Source organism: Herpailurus yagouaroundi, unplaced genomic scaffold, assembly GCF_014898765.1.
Source record: "Herpailurus yagouaroundi ecotype Mexico unplaced genomic scaffold, PumYag 140, whole genome shotgun sequence".
Classification (NCBI taxonomy): domain Eukaryota; kingdom Metazoa; phylum Chordata; class Mammalia; order Carnivora; family Felidae; genus Herpailurus; species Herpailurus yagouaroundi.
The window spans coordinates 46,012,657-46,034,233 of record NW_024412395.1 but is presented as its reverse complement, the minus strand read 5'-3'; the positions used below and the strand labels follow the sequence as shown (position 1 = coordinate 46,034,233).

Here is a 21,577-nt window from a genome sequence, read left to right as displayed (position 1 = left end):
GGGCCCCTGATTTTCCATTTTACATGCTACTTACTAGATACTGCCTCCTCCAAGAATTTGGCCTCCTAATTTTATTTTCCTTTCTTTTTTTTCATATACACATGTAAACTGTTAATGTGGTGTCAGAGGAAGATCCTCCTATTCTCTTTGGATAAGTTCCAGTTAAATATAGATTCATAGAAAATCTGAGAATTGCTCATGTACAGTGTCCTAGTTACATGTTATATTCTTCCCTTCCCTTCAACTAGAACTCTGTCAGCTTCTAACATATTTTGGTCCCTTATCTGCCCCTTTGTAGGACAGAGACATGTTAAGGTGACTCATGCCCTATCCCTCGGCCAGAGTTAAATGCCTACTAAAGACCAATAGCACAGAAGCAACTACCTAACACTACAGGTACCAGGGATAATACATCTTTGAAGGAAACAGTCTTATTAGTAGATAGCTGGCTTTTACCAAGCTTTTACCAAGCAGCATGTGTGTACCTTGTGAAAATATTGGTTAGAAGTTATTGTATATTCTCCAAAATGAACTTGACTAGGAATTAGGCTCCTCTGTCTTCTTTTTACAGTTATGGTAGGTTTAGAGTTGATTTAAAGTAAATTTCATTAGGTTCCATTAATGTCAATCAAACTGTAAATTAAGAAATAATTTTTGTAAGTTGGGAAATAATTGGATAAAGAAATAATCATAGAGAATTTTAAATGAATGTGGGTTTGTATTCATGTTAAAAGCAAAATCTTGGAAACAGAGACTCTCCAAGCCGCCCTCTGATTTCTGCCTAATATATCCAATATTCTACCAAATATATCCAGTTTGCTGGAATTGCTGTTACGGAAATAGTCTTTAGTAGAGAAACAGTTCTGTTGGAATGTTTAAATGGAATTCATCCTAAGGGTGAGATGGGATTCCATGGTGTCTCCTCAATCTTTTATATAGGACCTATTTTCAAGTTCATCGCAAATCTGTGAAATGGAGAGAATTGTCGAGGGTAGCCAGAGAAAAGAAAAGGCCTCTCTGTGCCATTGTAGTTTTGCTTTGTTTTGTTTTGTTTTGTTTTAAAGAAAGTGCTGTAAATCTTAGGGGAGTACCTTCTAGCTTCAGATGGTGAACCCTCCAAGATGAGTTTGGTTCTAGCAGTTGGCATACTTTTTTTTTTTTCTTAACTAGGCTTTACACTCAGTGCAGAGCCCAACATGGGCTTGAACTCAGAACCCCGAGGTCAGGAGTCAGCTGCTTGACTTACTGAGCCATCCAGGCACCCCATGGGAGTTAGAATTCTTTTTTTTTTTTTAAGTTTATTTATTTTTGATAGAGAGCGTGCAAGCGAGGGAGGGGCAGACAGAGAGGGAGGCAGAGAATCCCAAGCAGGCTCCACACTGTCAGCTCAGAGCCCAGTGCGGGGCTTGCACCCACGAACCCTGAGATCATGACCCAAGCTAAAATCAAGAGTTGTGTACTTAACCAACTGAGCCACCCAGGAGTCATGACAGCTAGCATTCTTAATGTTTCTTAAACTAGTATTCTACTTACAGCCCAGACCCACTTTCTAATCTAATCGTGTAGCCTGGCAGCCGAGTCTTACAGTGCTACCTCCTGAAAATAAAGATGCCGTGTTCTGCCACTTACATTGTATTTTGTGACCGTTTGTGTGAGATCAGCCTGATTCCCCACCATTTTGATTTCCCTGAATTTAGAGCCAGAAATGAAACATTGTGATAAGAGTTTTGTTACTAGAGGATGCTACAGTGTCAAGAATCTTTAACACAGAGCCAAGTTTATGGATTTGCCAGAGAGATGATATAATTTGTCAATCAGTCATTGAAGAGTTATGGTGAATTTTACCCTGTTTTGCTTACGATGCCTGTAAGGTTTTCAGAGTCCTTGTTTCATAAAGTGGCATCCTTCCCAAGTGAGCTTTCTTATCATTAGGTGATATACTCCTCCAATGCTTTTGGTACTAGGGTGCTAAGAATAATGAGTAAGAATGTCCGTTTCAGATTTTTATACTGGTGAACTAGACTTTAAGTGTGGGTTCAAGTAAAAAACACTTGTCTTTTTAATGTATCATTGTAGGGCACTAGAAGTTTACCTTTCAAAGTTATGGTTGCTTTACTATTTGTTGTAAGGAAAGCTTATAATTTTTATTTTTTATATTGATGATTTATAATTAAAGTATTGAATTTTCATCAGTTGCCCATGTAGTAAAAGTGATGGGAATGCATTTTTATTTATTTGTTCTGCAGTATGGCATGCAGCTGTACCAGAATTACATGCATCCATATCAAGGTAGAAGTGGCTGCAGTTCTCAGAGTATATCACCCATGGTAAGGACCATATTTATTAATCTATATATTTTATATTTACATTCTGTTCACTTGCAATTATATTGCATTATAGATGTACATTGCAGTACACTCACACCGTAAGTCCTTTTGGTTAAGTAAAGTAACGACACCATCTAACATAATGTTATATTGAATTATTTATTCTTGGATTTCACATGATTGCAGCCTGTGCGATCGAATGCCAGCAGTCCAGTATCACAAAGTATTCAATTAAAATAGATAATGTTATATGTTAAAGAAAATTGAAAGAGTTATGTGAGTCATTCTGTGTCATTACAACATTGGAGGATTACATTTTGATATGATTTATAGAATATTTTCCTTGAGACTGTAGATGTTTCTTTAATTACTGATTTTCATTGTGGGTTTATTTATTTATTTTAATATTAATTCTGGAATTGTCACAGCCTAGTATAAAGCCGCCAGTAGTTTGGAATTTTAAATGCTAAAGTGCACACAGGTGAGCTCTTTTGCCATTCTGGCTTTCTAACAACAACATTTTTAAGGTCTACGTCCTTGAAAAGCAAACTGCTCTTCAGGAAACCCAAAAACTGCTAACCAAAATGTAGGTCTTGCATTACATAAAGTCTAACACTGCTTCTCAGATTTATGCTAAATGCAACTTGAATATTTACTTGCAGATACACACAGACATATCTTTTCCCTTCTTTAGAACTGAATTTTAATTGACTGTACCTTAACACACGAAATTTATTTCTGAACTTAAAAGTTTACGTTCTACTATTTTTGCTCTTGCTCCTTAATATTGAGTATATTAGGAATTCGGGTGTATGTGCCTGTGTTACAAATCAGCTAACATACTGCATTTCCACATAGGTTAAAAATCTGCTCCTCATAACTGTGACCAAGGAAGGCACATTTCCCCACATGTAATGTAGCAGATGAAATGCTCAATTCTAGGAATGAGGCATGAAATAATGTTGATTACTAAGTCTGATAGACTAATATGGAAAAAAACTCCTATCTGTGGTTACATTGCTTTTCGTTATGGAAGAGTAACTTTTCATCTTTGTATCAGATCACTTTTAAGCCCTAAAATAAGAAACTGAAGACTGTAATGAATTTTTATAACAGCAGTTGCTTTAGGTGAGTATTTTTATAGTTTGTCAGCTTAGCTTCATCTTTCAATCCACATATATGGAAAGAATAATGGATTTTATGATCTTACTCCTTTTCTAAGTCCTTCTAAATTTCTTTTAGTATCTAAAGTTTTTAGGATGAGCACATTAATAGCAGCCATGCATTTGGAGGCAGTTGCTTAGTGTCTCTTAATCATAGGGAAAAATTATCATAAACAAAGCATTTTCCAGTCTCATCGTGGTCATTAGCATCATAAGCATGGTATTACTCTTGCCTCTGTCCATTGAAAGTGGGCCTGTTGCTGATCCATATTTACACGACAACTTGGTTAGTATAACTTTGCTTCTTCAACACAGTGTGTAGGAAAAGACACTTCTTGAGTGAATCTTGCTGGAGACAGGGATTTTGTAGGAGGCCTGTGTAGCGAGGACCTATCTGTCCTGTATGGCAGTTGTCAAGATCAGAGAGAATAGCACTTGAGAATTATACCTCCGTTCTTCTTAACTTACATAAAGGAAACTGAGATGTTTGGGGAGGTATTTGTGTTTACTTTGATGTCTATGCAGAATCCCACCTTTCTAGGTTATCATGGAAGAATCAGTGACCTCTATAATGACTGTCAGTGCCCCTCACCTGCCTCTGTTGGTTTTCATCCAGGCACTATCTTCAGTGAGCAACACAGAAAACCGAGTATACTTGAATTATATTGTTAAAGGAACACTATTCTTAACTTCTCCAGGGATACGTTTTGAGAAGGGAAGTAAGAAAAACATTTCTCCTACCGTAATGAACATCATAGCTGTATATAGCACGTAATAGCCACCCCTATCAGCCTTTGAAATGAGCATCATCAGCAGATATTTCAGGCAGCCAAATATATTTGGTCCTTTTCAGCACAAAGATTCATTTAAAGGAGGATCTGTTAGTATGGCCCTGATTGGAGAGATGAGATGGGGAAAACCGGTCTACTCAAGTCCTTATTAGTCCTTCTTCTTGACCCTGAGCTAGACATTGAAAAGTGAGTTTCTTCCCTCTATCTTCCACCCTGTGGTACATAAATGACCCTGGAAAGAGCCTATCTGTCACTGCATTTACATTGAGCTGCCTTTGTGACCTTGTTTGAGTCACTCGTGTCCTGCAGTATAAAATAAGGGGGGCAATTGCATAATTTCAGGAATTGGTTGCATCTCCGATGCCCTATGAGTCTGTATGAAGCAGAGGAGAGAATGGTATCAGGGAATTCTGTGGTCTCTTGCTAAGGACTCTGCTGCAGGTCTATCGACATCTTCCAAATGGGGTGACAGAGAGTGTGGCGACTAGTTGCCACCTACGTAAACTCCCTGAAAAACATTCTCTGTCTCAGGCTGACTAGGAGTGACTGGATCCGATCTCAAAGTGTGGCCTGCATAATCCAGGGTGTACCCAGGCCTCTTCTTTCTTGCAAAAAGAGGTATGTCATTAAAATCATGGACCCTTTTTCAGGGCTTTCCCTGTTTATTCCACCAGAAGAAAGAGCTAGAAAAAAGGGACAAATATTTGAGAAATACACTGATTCTGAATGTTATCAACATTGCTTTCTTACGTGAAAGAAATTGAGCTGAAAATGACCTTTTGAGTTCAAGTCAGAATCTGCTTCACTTCTATTTCTTTGTCCACCAAAGGTAAACTATTAATTTTTCATCCACCACCTGCTATTCAGTAGAACACATTTGCTATATTCCTGTGTTTTCCCTAGTGTAGTCATTGTAGCAAATGAAAATATTTATTTGTATTGTAGACTCCCTACTAATGTCAAGTAATTATGGAACATGGGATCTTGTTTTACATTTCATCCTATTGTATTGTAGGAGAAAAAAACCACAAGAACAGGAACAACTGGTTATGTTTATTTTTCTTTCCTAACAGTATTTTTATGTTATCAGGACCTTGTGATTACAGAGCCCATCTTGGCACATGAAGTAGAGATATTGTAAGGATAAAGCTATCATTATGATTGAGATTAGTTACTCTGTGGTTTGGGCAGGTGGAGGCTTTTCATTAATGTCAGCAAAGCAGAAGTGTATCCGACTGGTCTACAGCCCGGCACAGAAGATCACGGGGTGAGAAGGGCAAAGTAAGGTGTGACAGCAGATAGAGATTACAGAGACGGCATCTGTCTGGAAAGAGCAGCTGTCAGTTACAAAGGCTCCTGGAACAAATGAAAGATTGCATGCCGGATCTCTAGAAATAAAGATGAACCGTAATAAGATTGTGGACCACTACAGCAGGGTTGGAAGAGGAAATAGCAAATGCTAATGAAGTGAGATGTATGATGCGGTGATAAGTGAGCCCCCCATTGTTTTGTGTGGACCAGGTTTTCTTGCAAGCATACATTTGACTACCGTCTTTTAGATGAAGCTAGGAAGGGCCGGATGCATGTGCGGAGTTAGAAAAAGGCCTTACGCCACGAGTCTCCAGAGGCACACCGGCTCTTCCTTTACTATTAGAACTCCATTTTTTGTCTCGCTCCTCTGTTAACGAGGGGGAGTCAGTGTTAAACATTGTCCATGCTGTTCTTGAATGTTTTTTCCCCTTTGGGAGAGTTTGAATTCTTAGCAAACTGACGGAGACTCTTGATCATTGTCTCGTGTTAGGATGACCGACTTGGGATGGCACACTTGTTTAAAAGCTGGTTGCAGAGTAGAGCCCTCACCAAACAAAGAGTAAAACTAAAGTCCAGGTTTGGGATAGTTTATTTTCACCTTCAGAGAATATGAAAACAAAAAGCAATGGCCAGAGGAAGACTTCATTGTTCATTTAAATTATGTTTGGAGATGTCTTCCTTGTACGTCAGTTCTTCTTTAGTCAGACTGATTTTTGCAGGTCTCATTTTTCCGTGTTCATCCTCACGAGATGGAAAATGTTCATATATTAAATCATAAAAATTTTAATATGGAATTACTGGAGTCATTATTCCACTAAATTTTATTTTCTAAGTAAGATGAACCTTGATGTGACACACTTTTAAGATACGTGTTGTATTTTGTTCCATTATAAAATGAGTACCATTTCTTTCTCAGATACCTTTGTCCACTGTGAATCTTATAAAACAGCTGCTTCATCAGCAGATAGGGTTGACATTTAAATGATAATGACGAATCTCCAATCATAACAGAGATTAGTTCTGAAGTGGTGGGTCTTTTAGCCACAGGAAGAGTTACTCCTTTCTACATTGGTGTTCTCAAGAGAATATCCAGAAACAGGGTTTTACCAGAGAATTTGCCAGAGAATGGGAAGAGAGAAGGTTCTTTTAAGAGAAAGTCATGCTAACTTTGAAAGCTTTTAATCTCTTTACTCAACATTTAATTCAGTGATCTTAACAAATAACTATGTAATTTATTTAACCAAAATACTTCACAGCACCATTTTATACTAAATATGTACTTTTAACTTTTTAATTTCTTGCCAGCCACCTTTGGAGTCACATTCTAGAGTGGAAACATATTGCCAGCAAAGCACTGAAAGATAACTTTCAAAGATAATTTAATGTTAAAAAAAAATGTGTTTTTTCCCAGAGAAGTATATCAGAGAATTCTCTAGTAGCAATGGACTTCTCAGGCCAGAAAAGCAGAGTTATAGAAAATCCCACGGAAGCCCTTTCAGTCGCTGTTGAAGAAGGACTCGCTTGGAGGGTACAAATAACTTCACATTCTTCAAAAGTATTTATGATTTGAGTTTGTCTTACCCGAAAAGTTGAAATCTGTTTTCCCTTTCCTTGTGCAGAAAAAAGGATGCTTACGCCTGGCCACTCATGGTAGCCCTACTGCCTCTTCCCAGAGCTCTGCCACAAACATGGGTATGTCTGTGCCTGTTCACTGGGACTGAATGAATGGCTGGGTGGACGTGCACATGGGTGAGGGGACTGAGTGGCTGTGGTGGAAAGTGTATGTAATTAAATTGTGAGGATTCAAACACAGCTCTGTATTCCCCCCCCCCCCCCCCCCACCGCATTGTATTTCTTCAGCCATCCACCGGTCGCAGCCATGGTTTCACCACAAAATTTCTAGAGATGAAGCACAGCGATTGATTATTCAGCAAGGACTTGTGGATGGGTAGGTTTGATTTAGAATGGTAGTGACTGTGATCCCTCTTATAATCGGTAATTACTTAGTTAATACACATAATTTTGACTTCAGCATATCATAAAACAGAAGTGATTCTGTTCTGTAGGGGTGGTTACCGTTGTATCTGAGCAGTTATCTATACAAAACCTATTATGTCATGCGTGCTTATATCTGTGCATCAACGAACAGATAAGTGAATAGGATGCTCTGCCAGTTAACTAATGATCACTAATATTACCCATTTTGTGCCAACACCAGTATCTCAGTTAAAACTGAACTTGTTCTTAGGGGTCAACGTTTTGATTTGAACATGTAATAGGATTCCAAAGTATGATTTGTGTCATGACATTATCTTACATGTTATATATGTTTTTAAGTTTGACGCAGAGTACATAAACTCTTTTTTGTATATTTTGACTGCTTGTTTTATTTTTTTTCTCTCCGTGTACATTCCTATTTTCTCCAAGTTCTAACAGCTTAAAGTAGTGTAAACCTATGAGAAGAGGGTTTCTCTTAAGTGTTTCTCATGTCATTTTTGGGTGGGGTACCATGGAAGATACAGGAGAAATGTAAATTGTATTATGAAATATTTACACTCTGAAGCATTTTCTTTTTCTCCGATCGCTGAGTATTTCAAATACTTCCTGGAATGCTGGAAAAATTCTCTTTTCAAATGCAGTACAAATCAAGGGGGTTGTATTGAGGTTTGGACTAGAAATGAAACCAGCATCAATTTAAACAAGTGCTTGATGGGGCCTTTTATCTTCAAGGGTTGGCTTAAGATGATGACAAGATTTCAAGGTGATTTAATACTGACATTTGGATAAAAATGCATCTTCACATGGAAGATTATTAATAGCAAGTCAGCATTTCACTAGACTCTAAATAAGAGAAGATTTTAATATACTTCTCTATGTGGAGCACAGTCGTTTTAGATATAAATTTGAGCAATCAGCAGAATTACAATCCGATGAGACCAAGAAAAGAAATAATTCACAAAGAATCATTAAACTGTTTTGAAGGATTATAATTTCCCTACTTTCGGAGCCTAGTTCTTTATAAATTTTATGAAATAAATGCATAAAGAATGATACTATCTTTATTTTATTTTTTTAAATTTTTAATGAAACATGGGGGGTGGGGTACATCCTTTGGAAAGATGTGATGATGCCAGGCAGTCCACTAGATGGTAGCGGTGATCCGCTCGGGAATGGAGAAAGAATTACAGCTTGATTTACCAGTGAAACTCCCTTTTGTCCCATCTCCCAGTGATGTAATGTCGGAATCTCACACAGTACAAATGGAATGGATAATCTCATCAGACATCTGTGATGGCTCAAATTTGGCTGCCTCTTTGCCCAGGCACAGGGAGATTAGTATTGGAGTCACCAGTGGGGATTGTTTGCACAATCTGTTTGCCAACAATTAACACAAAGCTGGTTTTGCACAGTATCACCAGTAAATAAGAATCCACGCCTAGCAGCATTTGCTCTTAGGCCATTAGGCCATGCCTTGTTTTTTCTAGCTCGACATTATAGAGGCTTTTCTGCTGCATTCTTGATGATTGAAGTATACGTTGTTTGGGTGTTTCTTTTACTCAAAACATTTTGCTCAACATTTAATAAATGATTTCAGGATTGATTTTCTAGAATATATGCATTTCTCACTTTCTGTTGTGTACGTAACAGTAGGAACCAGAATCAAAAGAAAAAGGGGGATCCGTGTTGGAGAGGGGTTCAAAATGATTTCCTTCTAAATAATTTTCTCTTTTCAGGGACTAACGTAACCCAGAAGTTAAAGTAATAATATGCTAATGCCCCATTCTCTGCACAAAGGTGTTATGTGTGAATACCCAGTTCCTCCAATGGAAAAAGAACATAGACCAACTTTTGATGCCAACGTAGCATTATATTGCTTATTGTGAACAAACAATCTGACAAATGCACTGTGTATTTATCCTATTAGAATTACATTAGCACTGATGACAGTTTTATAGTACAAGATTATGTTATACCGGATTGTTTACCATGTTGGATAATCCCATCATTGAATACACAGTAAAGGAAAACTCTGGCTACATTTATAAATATATTTTCTAGATTTGTTGCATGCTCTGTTTTTATGAAATACATGAGTAAAGTAGAAACATATTGAAATTCCTTCTCTCTCCTTAGAGTTTTCTTGGTACGGGATAGTCAGAGTAACCCCAAAACTTTCGTACTGTCAATGAGTCATGGACAAAAAATAAAGCATTTTCAAATTATACCAGTAAGTAATTTGTGATTTCACATTTGTATATTAGAGATGACCTTAATGCATAAGCTTTTGGAAACTTTGGTTTTCTTTGGATCTTTTATTAAATATAACCAGGGAGCTTGTACTTTGACTAGACTTAAGTTTGGCAGAAATGGTTTTATGAGCCTGAATTAATATAAGAAATACAGGAATTGTAAAAATTAAATTTCCCTTTTTCCATGAAATATGATTTACCAATATTGCATGGACCCCATGCCACCTATTGTTAAAAGGCCACTAGAGATTCTTTCTGAATTGTACCAGTGGTTCTTTAAAAAACATTATATTTAAACCCTTTCTGCTTTCTTATCTCAAACATGGTTTTTTTTGTTATTGTTGTTGTTTTGTTTTTGTAGTTTTGCTTTTAATCATTATGGATAGGTACACAGGTGCTGCAGAACTGGAGAACATTTAAACTATTCTGAGCACATTTAAAATTTTTCTGTAATTCTGCTTCTGAGTAGCACACTTCACTTTGGGATTTTTGTTGCTTCTGTTGATGCCGTGTGTGTGTGTGTGTGTGTGTGTGTGTGTGTGTGTGTGTGTGCTCGCGTGCATGTGTATATGCATGTGATCTATATGTTGGAAACAGGTAGTGTGTAGTAGAGATTCAGTCTACTTTCAGGAACGTTTTACCTAAGATTGCTAAGTTGCTAGTATTTCCTTTTGAATGGCCTCTTTTTGGAATTATCCAAATTCCATATGAAGTGTCTTCCCAACTTCACTGTCCTTGGGTGAGTATGAATTGTTTAATGTCACAAGACCTCTTTTTTTTTTTAATTTTTTTTCCTTCTCAACGTTTTTATTTATTTTTGGGACAGAGAGAGACAGAGCATGAACGGGGGAGGGGCAGAGAGAGAGGGAGACACAGAATCGGAAACTGGCTCCAGGCTCCGAGCCATCAGCCCAGAGCCTGACGCGGGGCTCAAACTCACGGACCGCGAGATCGTGACCTGGCTGCAGTTGGACGCTTAACCGACTGCGCCACCCAGGCGCCCCAAGACCTCTTTAATTTAATGTTTAATGTCACTGCCGTGGAGGAGGAGGAGGAGGAGGAGGAGGAGGAGGAAGAGAAGAAGCAGCTGTCATTCCATTCACATAATGTTTGATTGCTTCAGAATCAATTTACTGGTAGAAATTATATGAATATTTGCTTCTAGATAACAGATGAAGCTGTTAGGTAGACAACACTCAGGTATGGAAATTAATTTCTGTCGATGAGAGCATTAAAATCTTGTGTTTACTTTTGCACCGAATAATGCAGACTTCTCACTGTTGATTCACAATAGTCGTACTATTCTAACGATAGAACGTTAGGAGAACTTGAGGTGTAGAAAGTAGAGCAGCCACGCTCTGGATCCTAGGATCAGATGACATTTCTTTTAAATACAAGTGAAGTTACAAACAGAAAGTCAGCGCATCATAACATTCTTTTCATTAACCTTTAGTTTCATCCACTTTTCCATTTTAGTATAAAAAGACACAGTGTGCAATAGAATATGATTGCCCTTGAGGGTATTTTGCCCATCTTACCAGTCTGCTGTTTTCCCTCCTGTAGGTGGAAGACGATGGTGAATTGTTCCACACTCTGGATGATGGCCACACGAGATTTACAGACCTAATCCAGCTGGTGGAGTTCTATCAACTCAATAAGGGCGTTCTTCCTTGCAAGTTGAAACATTATTGTGCTAGGATTGCTCTTTAGCCAAACCAGAAGTGACTTGTTAAACTGTTGAAGAAAAAGGACTCACGGCACAAAAAAATAAAAATAAAAGAGAAAGAAAGAAAGAAAGAAAGAAAGAAAGAAAGAAAGAAAGAAAGAAAAAGAAAAGGCAAGGAAAGACCATAAACAAGGGAGAAAACATTGCCATGGTGAAAAGAATCTATTTCACCTACAAGTTACAAAAAATAGCTGTGCATTGCAGATAAGCAAAGATTTGAATTGACATTACATTTATCATCTAAAATTCATTAGTTAAAATTAAACCTCAGAAAAAATGATTTGGTGTGTTCTTGTGTGATTTTACATAACTATAGTATTTTCGTCAAATATGCATATTTTAAACATCTTTCTGTCCTCATTTATTAGAGTAGCATTTGAATTCTTAAACACAAAGTATGAAAAAACTGAGAGGGTTCAGAATGAATTATTTGCAGACTGAATTTCAATTACACTACTTTTTTTTGTAACTTCAGAAGAATGATAAAATCTTGAGCTATCAATTGAAGGAAACTACCCACAACTTGTTAATAAAACTAAAAAGTATTTTGAATTATATATTTTCTGAGTTTATTGTAACCTTAAAATCAAATCATATTTTCAAGTATCGGCTTAAAATTATTTTGAAGTATGTTGGTTTTTCAGGATGACTTTTATTAGGTTTTTAAATCATTAACTATCCTATAATACTTAACACTGGTATTGTACCTATTAGTGGCACATTATTGATTGTGTTTTATTTCATTCACTTAAATACTAACTGGAGCTATCTTTTTAAAGAAAATGATCAGGATATGGAAGGGATTTATATAATTAGCACATGCTTTTGTGGCCTGTCATCAAATCTGGTGAGATCAAAGATTCAAAATCTATAAAGATCCTAATAGGCAAATTCGTCCTATTCTCTGTCTACTCTCTTTTCAGTTGGCAACATCATTATGGAAACCAAAGACTTTGGAAACTTGAAACACTTACCTCCCTTATCGCCTCTCTGAGGCCATCTGGGAAGTTTTTGTTGGGATTCTGTGATTCTTTTCTTCCCACTTTTTGTGGATGGCTATTCATTGTTCACAAAAAGAAAAGAAAAGAAAAACACCAAGTTAAAATCATTCAAAATGTGCCATCTCCTCTGATCCTATAACAACACTGTAAGAAAGTTAGGATGATTGTTTTAAAACATTTCAAAAATGCATACTTTGGTTTTAAATATAGGCTATATATTTTTGGCAACAAAGCATCTGAAGACATTTATGAAATGGTAATAAGCCAATTATTACTGAAAAAAATGCTGGAATATAGAAAATACTCAGTTTACTTTCAGCCCAGGCAAACCTAATTTTTAAAGCACTGAAACTTAGAACATGAATCTGATGTTATAAAATAGCCATCTGGTGGTGTCCACGGGGCTTAGAAGACACACAGGATCTCTACGTGGAAGAGTGAGAGGTCAACACCCTGGTCCTTTCAACCTTTCAGAAGAGTCCTGTGTATTTCTGACTTATTTCCAATTTATAAAAATAGTTTGTGTTTTGAATTGAAATGCATTTTCTCATTTTGCACCCAGTTAAAATTTACAGTATCAGAGAATGTCCTATTTTAAAGACTAGACTCTCAGAAATTGACCAATCTATGCTTGTCTTTGTTATTTGTGTCTCTGACTTCATTCATAATCTAAATTTATTGTGGAGCCCAGATGTTGTATGTAATTGCTTACTTTGATCTTAAAGCATGAGTCCAGAAAAATTACTGAGGAAAGGTAGACATTATCTTTCGTGATTCCTTCTGATAAATAGGGTTTTAAATGTGTATGTTTGTGTGTACATGTGTGTAAATCTAATACGAAATTAAATCCAAAAATATCAGACACATTCAGAGTTAGTACAGTATTAAAATGGATTTCCACGAGAAATGTGAATTATCTTTGGATTATTTTTCATTTGATTCAGCCAAGTTTTATTATCTTACACCATTTCGGATAAGGATTGGGACAAATCAGCTCTATTTTCTTCTTTTTTCTTTTCATATGTTGGAATGAGTATGCTTCACTCTCCTAGAAAGAAACTCTGCAGACTGTGTTGTTTTTATTTTCTTTTACGGAAGAATTAAGTAATCATTGTGAAGCATTCAGGAAACCCAGTGAAACAAGATAAAAATTATTAGGAGTCTTTCCCAGAAAAGCTACTTGCTTCACGTGTATAATGGTGTAATCCCTGACTGATTGAGTATATTAGATGGAGATTTTTGTGTTAACTTTATTACGGTGGTCAACATCAGTTAATCAGTGTCCCTGTGGGGTCACTGGCTTTTGATCACCAGCAATGCCAACTCTACATGGTAGTTGTATTATGATAATGACATTAGACTATTCCCTGGACTATGGCTTCTCTGAAAAGGAAAGTTTGTCCTTGGTAATGGTTACAACTTGGTGGTTCAAGCTGGCTCCTCTATTTACAAAGCTGTCCTCTCTGTTGCCCAGCATTATTAAGATTTCCTATGCCTTGGATCTGTCTAGCAGCCTGATGAAACGTATGGACCCCCTTCCCAGAATGTCTTTTCATGCATAAAATAAAACAGAATTTCAAAGCAAACTAATTATAGAAACATAGCTACAGTTTTATATGTACCCCAGTTGGAAACGGTGCTGTAGTATGGCCTGCTGTGTCTTCTGGCTTTGTTGACTTCTGCTCATGGAAGGTCTCCAGTTTTCTGTCTCGTATTCTCTAGAGAACACAGTGGGTGATTCTCAGTCAGTGTTACCCACCCCCCCCAACCCCCCGCCGGGGAGGCATAGAATAATTTGCTTGAGATGCAGGGTTGTTGTAACATTTATTGAACATTCAGCCAAACTGTCATGCCTGCCTCTGCCTCTTGTGGGATGGATCAACTCCTGCCAGACCTGCTCCCAGATTTTTGCTGTCTGTGACATTAGGCATGTTTGGAACCCAGACACTGTTTGTGTTGTCTTTAATCACATATACCACAGGCCACAAATTGTAGATGTGAACCAGAGAAAAGCAAGACTCTTGGCTAAGCACATAACTATACTCACCCCAAAGTTCATGGCAGAGATCCCCCACCTTGAGAAAGGGCATCCAAGAGAATTTCTAACCAGCGTCAGTATTTGCTTCTGCAGTTGGAGTATCAGGTGGCTAGCCCTTTCCAAGTCAATTTCCTTTATAATTATAAAAAATTCACCACTTCTTTTTTTTTTTAAGGTTATTTTGAGAGAGCAAGCGAGGAAGGGGCAGAGAGAGAAGGGGAGAGGGAGAGAGAAAGAGAGAATCCCAAACAGGCTCCGTGCTGTCAGCACAGAGCTGGACATAGGACTAGATCCCACCAAACATGGGATCATGACCTGAGCTGAAACCAGGAGTCAGATGCTTAACTGACTGAGCCACTCAGTTCCTCCCAAACAATCACCACTTCTTAATTCAATCCCCCATAATACACAAGGCATTAGAAACTAGAGTTAAGATTATAGCCATGAAGTCATACTTTTTGGATTTGAATTCCAGCCCCTTTCATAGTAGCTATGTAGCCTTGGTCAAATCAGTTTCATTTCTAGAGAAAGGATCACCATCATCATTATCACCACTTTTTAAAGACATTTTTTTAATGTTTATTTATTTTTGAAAGAGACAGAGACAGAATGCGAGTGGGTTAGGGGCTGAGAGAGAGGGAGACACAGAATCGGAAGCAGGCTCCAGACTCTGAGCCGTCAGCACAGAGCCCAATGCCGGGCTTGAACTCGTCAACTGGCGAGATCATGACTTGAGCCGAAGTCAGACGTTCAACTGACTGAGCCACCCAGGCGCCCCTTATTGTCACCACTTCTTAAATTCTTGGGGCGGTTAAATAAAATCATTCATGTAAGGTGCATAGCTATCCGATTCTATCTAAGATATTGATATATATTTTTTATTACATTAGTGATTGTACTTTTAGGTATTCTACCTCCCTGGAGTATTGTCCTTTCCACCACTGAGTGCCTTTGCTATGCTACCACTTGATTGTCCTTCCTGCCAAGAAGGCACGTTATGCATATATTATACATTGTGCCTCTGCGCTGGTTTTAGTCCTTCATGTGAGACTTTGTTAATGGAAGTAGCCATGGTTACAGTACATTGGGGGTGTGGGTGACCAGTCCATCCACAGGGACTCTGTGGGCTGTCCCTGCCTGCACCAGAACTCACAGATTCCCATGCTTTCTTCCACTTGGCTGATGAACAATATAAAGTGATATTCCATCTCTCTTCTCTCAAATGAAAGTGATTGGTAGGATGGGAAGTATAGAAGATGGAAAACTTGCTTTAGAGGTCCTGCCTGGACAGTACAGGAAATGGGCTAATGCACAGCTGAGTGGAGGAAGATGAAAAGACTCCTAGGTCATTGGTGCATCCTTGAGAGATTAATAAAGTTTCACCGAATGGATGTGTCCCTATTTGTACACGCATGGATTCTGCTACCCTCAGAAGCTCTTGTCATGTTAGCAATCTGATTAAAGGCTGAAAACGGTGTTCTTACCTCGTGTGCTTGTCAAGTTCACTTCAGTATGTACAGAGTGCCTATTACGTGAAAGACACTGTTGAGATGCAAAACTGAGTAGGGTATAGATAGACAAACATCTATCCTGGAAGCCAGGCTGGGTAAGTATTATACAGTTAATACACTGGGAGAGAAACATTGATTATACTTGCCGGAAGATGGGAGGAGTAAGATGGGTCCTGAGGCTGCAGGAGTTAACATTTACAAAACCTTGGAGAAAGGAGTGTGTGGTGCCATCAAAGAGGGAATGGCCGTGCCAGGCAGCATGAGATTGAATTTAAGAGTTTTCCTTTTTGTCTTTTGTTAAGATTTTATTCTGTAATCTCTACACTCAAAGTGGGGCTCAAACCTACAAACCCGAGATCAAAGGTCACATGTTCTACCAACTGAGCCAGCCAGGGGCCCCTGAATTTAAAAGTTTTTCAGCAAATGATAGCTTCGTTGTAACTGAAGTATACACAGTATTGTGACCGAGAGGGAAGTCATGGCAAATAGTACTAGAAAGGCAAACTGTTATAGCATTAGGGAGAGCTTCGGTGCCCAGCAAAGTGGTTTACATTTTAGTTATAGAAAGGTATAGTCAGGTACCTCAACTTATCACCCTATTAAATTTTTACCTGGCTGAAATCAGGAATGGGCTCCATTCATCCTTTTACTTTGCCTTGTGTATTGGAAATTCCCAGAAATGTTTGTTAAATAAATGAATAATTAGAGGATAGAAGTACCCTGATGATGTCTGGATTACAGGAGCAGTTGTGTTTAAGATGACTAAGATGGGGCAGGGTACCAAAGAATGATGACCCTTTGCAATGATCTTGGCAATAATCATAAAGCCTACTCGAGAGTCATGGTCATGAAAAAAAATTATTTTATGGAGGAGGAATCATCAATGATGTCAGTGATGGGATGAAAAGGATGGGGAAGAAGTAAAGAGAGGAGTCAAAACATGCTTAGTAGGTCCAGGGCCGAGGAGAGTAGGAAGATGGTGACAATTACGATGGTGAAAAAGTTATAATTTTAACAGATGTCATCAAAATTCTTAGAGAAGGATTTGTCTTTATTTAGAACATCTTCTTTTATAGGAAGGTAGGCCTGAAGCTTTGATGCTGAAGGAAACAGTTAAATACCAAGAACTTCATTTTGCTCAGGAAATTAAGAGTTTGGGCATGAAAGCCAAGACAGGAGGTGGTAAGAGAATGAATCCAGGGACCTAACGGACAGTGGGAGGCTGGAAGCTGAAGAGGAAAATGGTCACTGAGGAAGTCCAGAGGCCAGGTGGCAAAAAGAACTTAAGAACATGGATACGGAGTACATATTTTCCAGGATGCTTGCTCTGTGGATCTACAATTTAACAACTTCCGTCTTCCCAAACCTGGTGTGAAGTCTCCATACATACAATAGACTTGGAAGAGTGTTGTAGAAAGTCCAGAGAAATGACTACACTCCACATCAAGTTTTAGGTGGCTTATAAAGGTGGACCACCACTAAAATTGGGGCAGAAACAGGAAAGTCAAACTATAGGACCGAATGGCAGAAACTTTGAGTTGGGCATTGGTGGCCTTTTGAGGGGAGGTAGTTTGTTATAGAAAAATGAAAAGGCAGGCTACCCTCAGCTGACAGATAGTTTGAACTTTTTATAGTCTTTTTTTAAGTCACCCCTTGGTTGCTTTAGCATGAACCCTAACTCACTCCCTGGCCTTGTCTTTTATAATATACCTTCTTGCACATCACCATTTCTTCACTTGCTATTATTATTCAAAATCACTGACCTCTCTCTACCTCACTGAAACTGCAGGACCACTGAAAGGGGAACTTTTCAGGCCGTTCTTACGTGTTCTTTCACCAACATTGGTGCTATCACTCTCTCCTTGAATCACTCCCTTCTTTTGGTTTCCATGTCCACAGAATTCTTATATTCTTCCTATCCTTCTGGGTACCTCTTTTTGGTCTTCTTTACAACTCATTTTCCTTTTTGCTCATCTCTTAAATTTTGCTATGCTTAGCTAGATCCTAGGCTTAACCCCCTCCCTTCTTATTTTACCCTGTCCCTGAAGACTCTTTCCTTTAATGTCATGACTTCACATACTAAGTGGCTTTAAAACCTGTGCCTTCTTTCTGAACTTTAGATCCATATATTCAGCTGTGGTAGGCTCCCTTCCCTTAAGGAAAGGGAAAAAATAAACAACCTCAAGGCAACCTGGCTATACATGTACATGACAACATCCGTCATGACCTTGTAACATGAGACCACTTAATCAGACCACGTATTTGTGTGTCTCCATATATGGAAGACAAGGAAGTAGAAACATATTTAAAAACTACACCACATGGCATTCAGAAACCCTGTTGTACGGGTATGAACCCACCCGAGCAGTGCTGGCACGAATAAAGATGCTTCCTGGAAAGAAAAGCCTCAGTGTCATGACTCTCTGTGTAAGAACCCTGCTACGCTACCCATTCAACATCTCCCTTTACACATCTTATAGTTACATCAAACTCCACATTTCCATGGATCTCTTTATCTTCCCCCAAGACCTGGTCCCTACCAGAGTCTCACAGCTCAGTAAACATGGTGCCATCATTCAGTTTCCCAAACAATAACCTAGAAGATATTGAGAAACTGTCACCTTCCACATCCAAAGAACACCAAGTGTATTTCTCTCCACTTCCGTTGCCATTACACAAATCTGGACCACTTTCTTTCCTAGACTATGAGAGCAGACTCTTGAATCGTGTTTCTTCCTCTGATTTTTCTCCACACCTACTCTCCCTCCCCAAGTTCATTCTGCACTCTACTGTCAGCCATCTCTCAAAAATACTGGTCTTGGCACTCTTCTACTTAAAAGCTTCAATCGCTTCTTATTGCCCTTGGATAAAGAATCCTAACATAACTATGAGGCTCTCATATTTTCACCTTTGTATTTCTAGCATAATCTTTGGCCACTCTCCCTTGCGTTCTATTTTCCAGACAGTCTGTTCCTTGAAATAGACTCTATTCTGAAATGTTCTCTTTAACTTCAGGTTTTTGCACGTACCATTTCCTTTATGTTAAACACATTCTTTTACCCTTCTCTCCAATTCAAGTAACTGTTTTGCCCTTTTAGAGCTCCTGTGACAATATTACTTTCTTCAGGACAATTTTCTTGACTATGGATTAGATTAAATTATCCAACAATATAGTCCTTCAACTTTTCCATCTTAACACTCATCACTCTCTGTTGAATTATTCATTGATTTTTTTTCCTATTAAGTGTAAGTTCCTGGCAAGGAAGGACTATGTTCCTCTTGGTTTGTAGCCTCAGAATTTAGCAAAGTGTCTAAGGCTGATATTAAGTGCTCAGTAGAGACTTGTTGAATGAACTCAGTACAATGATGAGGAGGAATTGAATATGAGATCAGTTTCGGAACTCTTAGATCCTGCGTTCCTGTAACACATCATGAGAAAATCATTCCAGACCTTTGAAAAAAATATACAGATATAGATAGATATATCTACATATCTATAGATATAGATAGATATCTATATGTATCTATCTGTATCTATCTATCTATCTATCTATCTATCTATCATCTATCTACTTTAATTCTGGAAGAATAAGCATACAAGAAATAGCCAGGAACACTTAGAAAATGGTGAGGTGTTAGTTACTACAACAGATATTAAACCATAAAGTAACAGCGATTGAATAATTTTTAAATAGACTGATGTGATCATTGTATAATTTAGTTAATCCCATAATCCCACTTATTTTTGTTGTCTTTGCTGAAGCCTCACCAGAGAAGAAGAAAGCTACTAATTTTCCTATTATTAGTTCAGGAAGCAGAGACCAACCTTGTAAGTGTAAACATCTAAACTACTCTTATACATTGTATCCTACACACCTGGAAAAAAAAAAAAGGTGCTAACATCTTGACTATTGAAGGGTAGTAAAAATAGATTATCCAAAGAGGAGAAAAGGAATTTCTATGTTGCAAGAAGTAGAAATGGCCTAACCAAAGAAGAGAGAAATATAGGTTAGCTTAAATTAGGAAGGAGATGATTGTTTGGGGTTTTCCTTGAGGAGCAGAAATGTGTGTTCCTTTAACAGCTCCATGGATGGGTGGGTGAGTGGAGGATGCCTAGGACACTAGACTGAAGCATTTTACCTCTGACAGCAGAGATGAGGGCTTTTGTGGCAGAACCTGTAGTTGGGAATAGACTTCTCAGAGCGCCAAGGGGCCTTTTTTCTGATGTCAGAAGATCCATTTCACAGCAACATTTTTAGCTAGAGGATCAAATGGCACTAACCACCAGATCAAGCCACAATCCTCATTGCCTAGAACCATGCCTTGAATTTCTATGAAGATGAGGTTTGTTGCACTCAAGTATCATTGAGCAAATTTGTATCTCTTTGATAAGAAACCAGAAAAAGAATCAAGAATATGCATGGAAACAGATATCAATGAGGGAACAGTTGCTTTTTTAGGTTTAATGAGACAACTAGCATCTCATGGCTCCTTACTTCTCTCTTTATGCCATAATAAATTTCAGATAGTTCAAAAACCTTTAAACATAAACTATGAAATCATAAAAAATCAGAAAAATTATGGGGGAATATTTTTGTAAAGTCATGGTTGTATTTAATCATGATATTAAAGCCAGAAATAAAAAAAGGCACTGACACATACAAAATGAAAACCTATATAAAAGGATACCACTCTATGTAGGGCATGGTAACAAAAGAAAATTTGGATAAAATATTGATACCGTTGTCATATATTAGTAAGTAAGACATACATTCCAATGGGACAAAAAACAAAGAAATGAAATGGCAGTTAACAAATAGATAGGCATCCTGGTACCCTATGTCTTTTGACTGGAGCATTTAGTCCATCTACATTCAGAGTTGTTATTGATAGATAAGAATTTAGTGCCATTGTATTACCTGTCAAGTTGGTGTTTCTGGAGATTTTTTCTAGTTCCTTTTTTAGCCTTTGTTGCTGTCGCTCTTTCTTTTCCACTCAAAGAGTCCCCTTTAATATTTCTTGCAGGGCTGGTTTAGTGGTCACGGACTCCTTTAGTTTTTGTTTACTGGGAAAGTCTTTATCTCTTCTATTCTGAACGACAGACTTGCTGGCTAAAGGTTCTTGGCTGCAGATTTTTCCCATTGGGCACATTCGATGTTTCCTGCCTCTCCCTCTGGCCTGCCAAGTTTCTGGGCTGCTGCTAACCTTGTTTTCCTTTGTAGGTTAGGGATTTCTTCTCCTTTGCTGCTTTCAGGATTCTTTCCTTATCTCTGTATTTTGCAATTTTTACTGTGATATGTCTTGGTGTTGATCTGCTTTTGTTGATTTTAATGGGAGTTCTGTGTGCCTCTGGGATTTGGATGTCTGTTTTCTTCCCCAGATTAGGGAAATTTTCAGTTGTAATTTGCTCAAATAAGACTTTTGCCCCTTTTCCCCTCCCTTCTTCTTCTGGGACTCCT

At 38.1% G+C, this 21,577-nt stretch overlaps 1 protein-coding gene across 5 annotated transcripts in view; it reads left to right on the top strand.

Moving 5' to 3' along the window:
• The window catches only part of GRB14 (growth factor receptor bound protein 14), a 119,701-nt gene extending 106,229 nt beyond the window's left edge, over window positions 1–13,472 (top strand). For all 5 annotated transcript variants that reach the window (XM_040475214.1, XM_040475216.1, XM_040475215.1 and 2 more), the window contains 6 exons: window positions 2,247–2,327; window positions 7,004–7,120; window positions 7,212–7,284; window positions 7,453–7,540; window positions 9,727–9,820; window positions 11,406–13,472. In XM_040475214.1, coding sequence (XP_040331148.1) covers window positions 2,247–2,327; window positions 7,004–7,120; window positions 7,212–7,284; window positions 7,453–7,540; window positions 9,727–9,820; window positions 11,406–11,552 — 600 coding nt within the window. In that variant the 3' untranslated portion in view covers window positions 11,553–13,472. The remainder of the gene's footprint in view (window positions 1–2,246; window positions 2,328–7,003; window positions 7,121–7,211; window positions 7,285–7,452; window positions 7,541–9,726; window positions 9,821–11,405) is intronic.
• The last annotated feature ends 8,105 nt before the right edge of the window (window positions 13,473–21,577 follow it).